At 45.3% G+C, this 11,372-nt stretch overlaps 1 protein-coding gene across 1 annotated transcript in view; it reads left to right on the forward strand.

Moving 5' to 3' along the window:
• LOC135385811 (hemicentin-2-like) overlaps positions 1 to 11,147 on the forward strand; it is a 384,675-nt gene extending 373,528 nt beyond the window's left edge. Inside the window, exons 8-11 of the mRNA XM_064615341.1 lie at positions 3,286 to 3,313; positions 3,492 to 3,580; positions 9,415 to 9,509; positions 10,724 to 11,147. Coding sequence (XP_064471411.1) covers positions 3,286 to 3,313; positions 3,492 to 3,580; positions 9,415 to 9,509; positions 10,724 to 10,879 — 368 coding nt within the window. The 3' untranslated portion in view covers positions 10,880 to 11,147. The remainder of the gene's footprint in view (positions 1 to 3,285; positions 3,314 to 3,491; positions 3,581 to 9,414; positions 9,510 to 10,723) is intronic.
• The last annotated feature ends 225 nt before the right edge of the window (positions 11,148 to 11,372 follow it).

The raw sequence follows: 11,372 nt of genomic DNA on the forward strand, positions 1-11,372 counted from the left end.
TATTCGGACAACGCCTTACCATCTCATAGCTAACGGTATTGTGGAGCGGTTTCGTAGATATCTCAAGGCCGCCTTGTGTGCTACGGGTTCTTCGGCAGCATGGATCGACAGTCTCTCCATGGTCCTACTGGGGATACGCTCGACAATAAAAAAAACCCTATGCTGTTCTTCGGCTGAACTCGTCTACGACGCCACCCTCAGATTGCCTGGAGCTTTTTTCGCGTCCATTTCTCCTTCTGCCATACCCGACCCCACCTCTTATCTCGACTGACTCTGCTCCACGCTCCGAGATGTCGCTGCTACACCTACCCGCACAAGCTGCCACCACGCACTCTTCCACAGCCCGGAACTAGCACTCCGCTACTCATGTCTTCGTTCGCCACGACTCCACCCGTCGTGCGCTCTAACCTCGTTACGACGGCCTTTTTCTCGTCCTTGACCGTGCTGCCAAGTACTTCTGTGTCCTCCTCCCTCGCGGGCTCGACAATGTATCGTTGGACCGGCTTAAACCGACATTTCTGGCAAACCTCGACACCCCTGACTCGCCTGCCCCTGGCACTCCTTCCTCTTCGACTCGTGCGCGGCCCACCCCGCCCGTCTGCCATGTACACTGGAGGTGCCACCCGTCTACCAATCGACTACGCCTTCCCACTGACCTGCGTCCATCTGCCATCGCCTCTGGGGAAAGGGGAGCCCTTGTAGCACCATCGTCATCTACGACACCGGCCGTCGTCTAACACGAGCCCAAATTCTGAGCGAGCCCTCAATTACTGTAGCAAAAATCATCTTCGACCAGCAGGGCTGCCTCCTGTGTTCCTCGTGGCGCAGCTACAATATCATCCCCGAGACCGAAGGAGGCAAGACAAGTGAAATCAGGTATGAAAAAAAAGAAAAAAAAAAGAAGATGTTAGTCTCCTTTCTTGACATGAAAGGGCTTGCCCATTTTGAATTTGTATCGCAAGGTCAGACGGTTAACCAGCATTTCTGCCTAGAAGTGCTGAAGCGGTTTCGTGATTCGGTTGGTTGAAAACGGCCTGATCTGTGGACCTCAGGCGAGTGGCTTGTGCGTCACGACAACGCTCCCGCCCGCACAGGCATTGAGCGTGCGGCAATTTCACGAAAAACGGGATGACAACGGTTCTCCTTCCCCCTTACTCCCCGGACCTTGCCCCATGCGATTTCCTATTTTATTTACAACACTGACGAGGGACCTTAAAGGAAAGCGTTTTCAAGATGTGGAAGAGGTAAAGCAGAAAATGACGGAGCACTGAAGGCAATCACCTTGGAAGAGTTCCAGAACTGTCTTGAACAATGGAAAAAACCGGTGGGACGAGCGTATTGGGTCTCGGGGAGAGTACTTGGAGGGTGATGATTAATTTTTGGAAATGTTCTGAGAAATATACAAACTTTAAAAAAAAACACACGTTATTTTTGGCTCCCCCCCCCCCTCGTATGTCCGTGTGTATGAGAAGGAGTTGAGGACAGAGTGTGAAGAGAGTGAGCGCGTGTCCTGTTAGTTGAATGAGGCCCCTTGGTAAATCGTCGGAAGGCAGATGACAGCGTAGCGTAATTGGTTAGCGCACTCCACCGGCAATCGAGAGGTGGGTGGTTCTAGTCCCATCGCTGTCTGGCTTTTTTGACGCCGACAATATTTCAATCGTAACCAGTGTGCATATTTTTACTGTTGCGTCTGGCATCCACACTGGCGCCATTTGAACAGTTTCAGGAATGCCACTGATATCGCGCGATCACGTCGATGTGCACATGTTTCCGAGATCTGGCATACTGTGTATTCAGTTCCGTGTACGAAATGGATTGTAGCACTAGTTGGCACAGAAGAACACGATGGAAATTGATGTTCTGAAGCTGAAACACAGAAAGGACAACACAACACATAAGCGTCAAGTGCATAAGAACAATGAAAGAAGGAAGTCACTGAAAAGGTTAGCGAGCTGTAGGACTCGAAGCCACATCTTCTGGATTGCCGGTCCTTTCCGCGATATGAATTTTCATTACTACGTCTTATCATGTTCGATTCAGTAACGCCTGTGCTAATGCAACTTTATGTGCCTTAAGGAAGGTTGTGGCCCGATGCCTGAAATATTCATTATGCACATTCATTCAGACGCGAGGCGTTGCCAGCCGCGTTTCGAGAACCCCTTCGTGCTGTAGCTCTCGAGCGCGGATCTGCAAACGCTTTCCATTGAGCCAAACGGAGCAATCGCGGAACGCTCCTGCAACACTACGGCAACACCGCGCGGGGATCTTTTGACCTATTTTGTGTTTGTTTGGTGCGAACGTGAAAGTGAATTCACTGCCAGCCAAAGTGGTTTGTTGTCTAAGCCGTCAACGACGGCCTGGGAATTTATGCGAACCACAGAATCAACGAAAAGAAACACAACATGGTCACTTTGGTGTGACCATGTCTGTTGGTCGCCGGCAGGTAAACGTGCCTTGCTCCTTCTCCCGTTCCTTCTCTGCCTCTGTATTATATTGTGTCACGTCTGTTGTTGAGACGATTAGGGATGAAATCAGAAATTATTCACAACGTAAACTTGGACGAATGGCGCTAGAAGTGTTGGTTCAGGCTATGTAAATAGTGTAAATAACCAGAACCAATTTTTCAGTCGAATTTCGCCTGATATGTGTACCATACGAACGCTAGATTGTACACATTTTTAGAAGTTTGACATACTTGTAAGGATAGCTTGCACGTAGAACATTTACGTTGTGTGAAACTAAAGTTATAGCTTTAGCGAAAACCAAAGTGTAATTTGGCCAGTTACTTGTGTAATTCGATAACTATAATATATGAAATATAAATTTTTAAGAAAAACTAATAAAATATTCTTAACAACAATCTTAACGTAGCAACAACAACGAAACGCGTTTGTGGACTGGAGGGTCGGCTATGTGCGACAGGCTCCTCTCGAACACTTTTCGAACGCATTTTGAAACGCGTGTCTGAATGAGCCTTTGGTAAACAGTTGCTTCGAAATGTCTGTGCGGCAAGTTCTTTCTTATACCGAGAGGCTGTGTTGTCGCGCATTGTACGAACTATGCATTGTAGTGCCTCTGGAGTGCCTCTGGAGTACGTGCACAAGAAAAAAAAGTTAAACGAATGGAGGATTGTAAATAGAGGCGTCGGAAGTATCGCAGCACATGCTAATGCATTGCATTCATTGAAGGAACCAGTGTAAAGCCCTTATGTATGAACTTCTGGAGGCTCGTGGGAATCAACTTTGTAATCGATATTTATACCATACCTCTTTCCGTTCCCTGCAGCGGAGCCTATGAAAGGAGACGAAGATCAGTGAGTTGAGAGTTTTTCATTTTTCAGTTTTTTTTGTGTGTGTGTGTGTGCAATATGTGTTGGTGGAATAAAGTAGAACTGCATGCACGTGTAATATTTCATTCGCACGAAAACGAAAAAAAATGACGTGGACTATCTTTACGAGATCATAAACAACAACAACAACATTGTCTTGCAGGCAAATAGCCCCATTGCAACAGTATCCAGACGGGGTGTTGAAGATGCGCAGCCCACAAAGTGAGGAAAAGTGCCCTGATGTTGTTTTAGGTATGTTTCAACAATACACAGTAACTGAATTGTACCGTAAGCGCATCTTTCTGCTCTTCATGTTAGCATGGCTTGTACAAGAGGGAACGATATTTATTATCCTTATTCCGGGAGTTTGCGCTCTGCATAGATAAAGTCTTGGAGGGAAAATAACTGTCAGTCCACCATACAAATTCCAACAAGAATATTTCAGCTGAGGCTTTATTTCTAGTACTATAATCTTCGTGAATTTTGTGCTAGCGCTGAAAGTTGCGAATGTGAGCGCAGTCGAGCTTTCGCTAGCAGTAGCAGTTGTAGAGGCTTAACTGATTTGTACGAACCAGTACAACAAGATCACATGGAATACGTGAATGTTTTATGGCTAAGGTATTTGCATGCCATGCACGGCAAGTTGCAGTTCTGCCTCCAAGAATACACCTCTTAGCGCAGCTTGTGTCGGTAGCGTTGTCTATATTCTCCTGCCAAAATCGGTCCATCATAATAAATATTGTACCCCTTCATGACATAGTAATTTGTGGTAAGGAAAGCAATCAACAACAATGGGAGGCCTTTCTGATAAGTCGTGCAGGCTCACGGAAGGTGAGATAAACTATCTGACATGCTAGGTCTGACTGGTTGCAATACCTATTTGTATACATTCTTACATTCTTTGTCTTGATAACGCGTATTTTTGTTGCCATATTGTAACTTGCACTGTTTCAGAATAGATTTCGCTAGTTGTAAGTTTGGTGTAAGTTGTAAGTGGTGTCTACTTGCCTTGTCTTCTGTACTTATCTTGTCTACTTGTCTTGGTTGTCTACTTGTGTACCGTCCTCGTCCTTTGGCTGCTTGTTTTTGTGAGGCTCTGTGCCAACTACTCCCCACCGCCACCCTTGTGTACCTCCTAAGCCTTGCGAATGTCAAGAAATGGTTGCGGCATCCGTGTGTTTCGAGATACGCACCAGGTCCCAAGGTGCCGTTGCGGATTTAGCCAACTCCCCCATTTGTATTGTTGCTATAGAAGCCGTCGGCATGTAACGTCATGTTTATCAAGAGCCTCACATCGTCCACAAATTTCCAAGTTTATTGATGGTAGAAGAGCTAGGGCACTTGGAACATTTCAAGGAAATGGTAACCAGAGACAGGTAAAGGTCGAACGTGTTGACTTATTCGTCCCCTTTTCCCTATCTCGTGTTACAGTTCCGTTCGAACATTATGTAGAACGGTCTTAACATGCACGCAAGTCGATGATTAGCTATTTTTCATTGGCTGTCGTTTATTCTTTAGTTTCTTCCACTAATCTGAAATACTCACACATTAAAAATAGGTTTCCAGTCTGTGTAGAGGAGTTGCCACTCCGGAGTCCGGAGTTGGTATGATTCCGGAATTATTCCAGCTTTATCAAAACCTGGAATGAAATGGGAATGGAATGGCAGCAACGGTCTTAGGGGTGGAATGAGAATGGAATGGTCTGGTCGTCCCTATGATAGTTTCGGTTTCAACCCAATGGCTTGCGCCCCCTTGAACCCACGCCCGCGTATCGATGAGGAGGCAAATAATATTGTCGAATTCCTGTATAGTTCAACACTTCAAAAATATAAAAAGAGGCTCTGCGCAGTCACTCAAAACGTAATGCAAGAATACATGCAACGACGAAGAATGCAGAAACGGGCACTTGGGGAACAGGCCTGAAGGTTGCCGGGTGAAGAAGAGGCAACAATAGGAAAATAATGGGCGCATGGAGAAACCGCCGCTGCTAAAACTGTGCGCGAGAAACTGGTCTCAGGGAAAAACTTACAGAACTGATCGCCAATTCTGAATCACGGATTACGAAGAACCTTGCCTCACTCTATTCGAGCATGTAAATTTCATGATGCAAATCGAGTCACGCGACAAAACTAGATACGCTTCGCATGAAAACCTGTGGGAAGTCTCTCCCGCGTCGCGTAGTTCCAAAATATGTTTGTTGTTTCTAATTCGAAAGTCTTTTTGTTTATTTCATTGCAGTTCGAAATCTTTGAGTTATTTGTTTTATTTATTCCTTAGAATTCTTCCGCCAACCACCGTCTTCTTGTTCCACGGAATTTAAGGAATGGAATGGAATGAGATTGGCAAGCCATTCCAGGAGTGAATATTGAACCATACGTCTCGATTCCTTAGAATTTCCTTAGAAAGGAATGAAATTAGCAGTCATCTCCACTCCACGGAATGGAATTGGTATGGAATGGGAGCCCCCCCCCCCCCCCCTGGACTGTAGACACTATCCCTTGAAAAATGACTATGTTAGATGCCTGTGGTTACATGTTAACTGGTGGGTATTATCAATTAATGGGAGTCATCTCCATGATGAAAACAACCAGCAACTAAATGCTACACATCTTACCGATGCCATCATTTTTCTTTCCTTTCTAAAGTGAAGCGTGCGAGAAAACCGCCCGCTGAAGTTCCTGCGTGGTAAACAATAAACACTTTACAAATTATACCTCACTCTGCTATCGGGTACGTGCTTCTGTTTCCTTATGGTTCACGCACCCTATAATCAAGCAAGTCGTTATTTAATGTTGGTAATCTTCTATACGCCCTTTAGAGCGTGCCAATCAATTTTACTGTCATGAATGTGAAATTGAGTATTATATAGTTGTTACAACAACGAGTTCTATAATTACTTCGTCAAATTTCAGACACTTTAACTCTTGCACATGGAATATCTTCTTTGTTTGAAAGAAGTTCTTTCCTGTGCAACAGTTGCCGCCTGCGTCGATCCCGTCGTATGAATGTGTGTATGAGTGAGCAAAAATGTAAGAGTGAAAGGAGGATGAGTGAGAGAGAGCGGCTGGTTTGTCCCTTCAGATGACGCACCCTGGAAGTCGCCGAATAGGCGTGTTAGCTTAGCTCAGTTGGTAGAGCCCTGGTCCGGTAATCCAGAAGATGTGGGTTCGAGTCCTACAGCTGGCTAACCTTTTCAGTGACTTTCATCTTTCATCAACTTTAACTCTGTGCAGAGGATTTCAGGCCGCAAGATGGTGTAGTGTTGGCGTAGCATTATACACGGTACCCACCTGTAAAAGTTTACCCACATGGCTTTCATCTTGATTGTTTTCCCATATGGATTTGGAGGTTTTTGGTTGTAAGTTTGAATTGAAATGTTTACTCGGTTTGAAATTTACAACGATGAAACCTACCAATTAGAGTTCCTCGCGGACACAGGAATTTTCCACCTGCATGGAGTAATTGGTGAGTACGCCGCGCCGGCATGGGTCAGCTTTTATTGCAGCTATACCGTACAATAACTGTGATCCCGGGGTGTGTTTGTTTCTTATATGATATTTTTCGGATAATATGTTTGTATTTCGGTGGTTATTTTCTATCATTCTCGTCTCGGAAATTCGGAGCATAAACGAGTGCGAAGAAATTTGCACCCTCCATTTTTCATTCCCGTACACCTTTGCGGCACAATCGCAGCTGCATAGTATGGTTGCCCGTATTTATTCATTGAATGAAAAATTAAAAAATATGGAGATGTGAGACCCGACAAAAGTTGGGTCAGGCTAGTCCAGCACACGTGAATAGAAAAGAAATAGAAAAACCAACCTCAAATGACCAAGAGAAACAAAAGAACAAGAACGTGAAAAAGAACAAGCAACGGGACTCATTCCTGCTGCCCATATCAGCATATCCACGAGTGTTTCTTAAAAGGGAAGCCATCGGCCAAATCGACTCACTATGTTTTTTTTTGTTTTTTTCCTCTTCTTTTTTTATATGCCTCTGGGTAATCTTGAGGTAGGTTTTTCTACTTTATTTTCTATTCACGAATACTGGAGTAGCCTGGTCCGACTTTGTCCGGTCTGACATCCCCATATTTTTTATACCTCAATCAATCAATGAATCATATTGTCTTGACGTTCACACCCATGATTGCGGAAAAAGGTCAAGCTTGCGACGGGGCTCCTACAGCTCCTACAAAATCACGAAGTCGTACTTTTGTCGAATTACAAGTCGAGGCACTTGCGTGGAAGTACACACTAGGACATCAGACACCGAAACCCGTCAACCAATCATCGCGGCGTGGTTCTTCTTGTCTAGTTCTGGGTTACCTGGTGGGTGTGGGGGGTAACCTAAAACTAGACCCCAGGGATATCTTTCGGGTCTTTCCATAGCAGTCCAAAGTCGAGGAAGCGTACTTACAATTGATGCCAGACAGCGTGCTTCTCATGCTGTATTCAACGCCGTTCATATTCCATGAAATACGAAAAGTGTTACGCACACAGGTCATTCACGAAACGGGCGCTGTGCTCTACAGATGTTGAAATATTCAAAGGAATGCAGGGCGACATAAAATTTAGCACGTCGCATTGGAAGGAACCAAACCTGCACCACAGGGGACATGTTGCTGTACAGCTTACATCTTGTGGCTTTTCTACTGAGCTGCCTTTCATCCGCTGTCTTGTCACCGTCTTAACAAGTCGCATGGAGAACATCTTTGCGTCGCTTCCGCCTCGTTAATTTTACGCGTGCATACTTAATACAAATCAAGGAAAGCCGCCAGGGCTGCCATAACTTCTCATTTGCTGAGATATGTGGTACACCGCCACGAGCAGATAATCTACGTGCTCGTCAAGTATACAGAGGTCGAATTCATAAGAGCCTCGCACAACAAAACTTACCTTAACTGCGTCTTAACTAAGTCTGAGTTCTTGCAGCGTCGTATAAGATGTTCGTAACTTGGGATAGAATTGTACGAGAGAGACGGGACCGTACGTCGTCAGTCGCCTTACGACCGTCATGGTTAAGTACTTAGCTGCATTGCAGTTCGAGTCGCCAAGAACTTACTTTGTGTCACGAAGGATATTTTAAAAGGACTGCGACAGGTCATCCCATGTTATCCCGGATAAACGTAAAAGACGGTTCTTTGCACCGATGTGAACCTGCATTGAAAGTTTCACAGCGGGGAGGGTGATAGAGGCGGAGAAAATCGGCACCACGAATACCGAAACTCATGCAGCTCTGACATCACAACGCTCGCCGCCGCCAGTGAGGCGGCGGACGAGAAGTCACGTGCTTACGTCAGCCAATGGGAATGGACGCAACTCTCAGTTCTCTGAGGTCTGCGGTTCGCTCCAGAATGTGTTTCAGGGCGTGTGAATCGCTGAGTACGACACGTAGAAAATACTTCTTTTTTCCTGAGTATTCCGGAGTGCAGTACAATGCGTCCATAATGTAACGAACAACATCTATGAGAGTGTCCCACAACCCTTTTTGAAGTCACGGACAACGTTGTCAGATATCTCCGAAAGCGGTCTCCTACCGACCGACCGCCAACGATTTTCGACACATACTTCCGGGTAGATCGGTACGTGGCTTATGCGATAATGCATACTTCCTTGGGGCTATCTATAGACTGATAGATTCATAATGTAACTCCAGCAAGTGTTTCACAAAGGCACGGATGTGCCTTATGCAAGCTATAGGGAGGTGAGCGACGGAGCCCCTCTCTGCACCTTGTGAATTAATATAGTACAACTGCATTCAGCTTGCTGCTCGCAGTATGGTCCACGCAGTTGCATTGCAAGCGTCTATTTCTTTCTCTCTCTCTTTTTTTTTTTGGTAACTCTCCTTCAATACCGTCTTTGTTCGAACATCATATGTTTCCAATCTTACAAAACTTAACCTATGCATTAAGCTATCGTGCCTTGGTAACAGTCGCTTCAGGAGCGGTTAATCGTCGCCACCTTCAAAAGCACACGCTACCTTTGCAAGCGAGCGAGACAAACGTACGCAAAATAAAATTAAGCCAACATCGACTGCAACGATATAATATCTAATTTTCAAATTTAGCAAGATTTTTATTTTTCCAGATGTAAGTGGTAGCGAAGAGCGCATCAAAGAAGAGGAGAGACCGCAGGAAACAGTGCGGTGGAAAGGATGGACAGAAGCTGATCCCGAACATGAGGTATACCTTTCATTTTCCTCACTCTTGCAACGTCATCGATTGGATCGATGAAAAACGTAAGGGAGTCTCTGTCTATCGCAATATCTATTCTACAAGCTCGTTTGTGCGACATGTGCACGGTATGCCATTAGCTCCTTATCTTATCTGCTTTTAGATACCAGCTAGAAGCAGGACCGATTTGTTTTCGCTAAGCAAATATCGTCCAAGGACAGACGATCGTTACGGCGTTATGCTAGAACCATTTGGCTTTGTCGAAGCCGCAAACCACTGCGGAAGAAAGCATAAACGACGTTCGTGTGGTAATGCTACATGAAGTGCCTCGGTGCTGAGTAGTCGGAAGCCCTCGTTGATCCTACTAAATCCCGTGCACGCTGTCATGATTGAACAGCAGAGCTTTGATTCTGAGGGATGAAGTCTTTGGGCTGTTGTACTAAGGGAAGTTAATTCCATTTGCGTTTTCCCGACTCAGGAAGGCCTATGGAAGCAATGTTAGTTCATCACACGGACCCGATTGGAACCATGCATGTTCGTTTTATGTCTCGTTTCAGTATTCGTAGTTTTGCACTTGCCGTGCTCTTGAGCGGAGAAGGCAACATTGGTGTAAACAATAGCCTTACCGGTGAACTTGAAATACGAGCTGCGCTGTTCCAAGTAATACAATGGTGTCTCAGTCTATATACAGCTTGAGCTTACTCCAATAGCGCATACCGAAACAGGCACTGCAAAATACCATGGTATATGCCTGAAGTATTCACGTTCCTTCTACCTCGCGATGCACATTGAGCTTCAGGTGACCGTCGTGTTTACTTGTACACAGGGAAAATTTAATTGGTCTCCCGTAGTTAAAGGTAACACAAAACGTGTGAATCGAGAAAAAAATGTGTTTGGACTGGTTGAGACCTTTTACGTTTTAGGAATCTCATTATGGCGAGCATTCGAATATGTTTCTTGCTTCTTCATTTTGAGCCCATTATTGGCAGTGAGAAAGAACTTGGCGACTTCGAGGCGACAACCTTTGAGATGAACACGTCTCAGCCAAACCAGTGGAGACATGGCAAACGTGCCTTACCACACCCTCAGTATCACTGTTGTCAGGGCAATACTTCAAGTTTCAAATGCGTTGTGTCATAGTTAGATGTTTGAGCATTGAAGTGATCCATACATAATATAGTGAAGCGTTATGCATGACAATAACCCGAATACTTTCGTTGCAGCGCGCACCGCGAGCAACGCTCCAGGAGTACCAGCCCAGCGGCCAGACGCGTGTGAAGCTCGTGGAGCCACCATCACAGCTCACTGCACCGGATACCTCACCTGAGACACCTTTGTGTGTGCCACCGCCTCTCAAGTACAGACAGACCAACGTTTGAGCGGAAAAATGTTGCGCTTTCCACCGTGCAAACCACATGGTTCTGAAAGAACTACCTGCCATATCTTGGACATCGATTCTTCGGGGATTGTGAACCAGAATGTGATATAAGACGCTGAACTACTCGTGGGAGTGAAAGTGTAGATATCTACTGTACTGTTACGACTGTGTGCCCCAGTTGTGAGCGCTGTCTGATGGGTCTTCGGTGGGTAAGAGCGTTTACCCGTTTTGGTATTTTCGCTTAGGCATTAAAGGACATGACTTTTTCATTGTTTCTTTTTAATTTGGAACGCTGGTTAATGTTGAATACATGTTGATAATGCTAAAATACGTTCGGGATTCATGTGTCTTATATGAAAAACATTTAGCTTCTCTACCAGTTTATGTGTCAGCTTAGGACAGGGGAGGGACGTTGGCGAGACGAGCGGTCTGCCTGTCGTTGCGTCAACATTTCAAGTTCGATACCTGGGTGTACTAATAATGGGGTCGTCATG

The sequence above is a fragment of the Ornithodoros turicata genome, chromosome 2 (assembly GCF_037126465.1).
Source record: "Ornithodoros turicata isolate Travis chromosome 2, ASM3712646v1, whole genome shotgun sequence".
NCBI lineage: Eukaryota > Metazoa > Arthropoda > Arachnida > Ixodida > Argasidae > Ornithodoros > Ornithodoros turicata.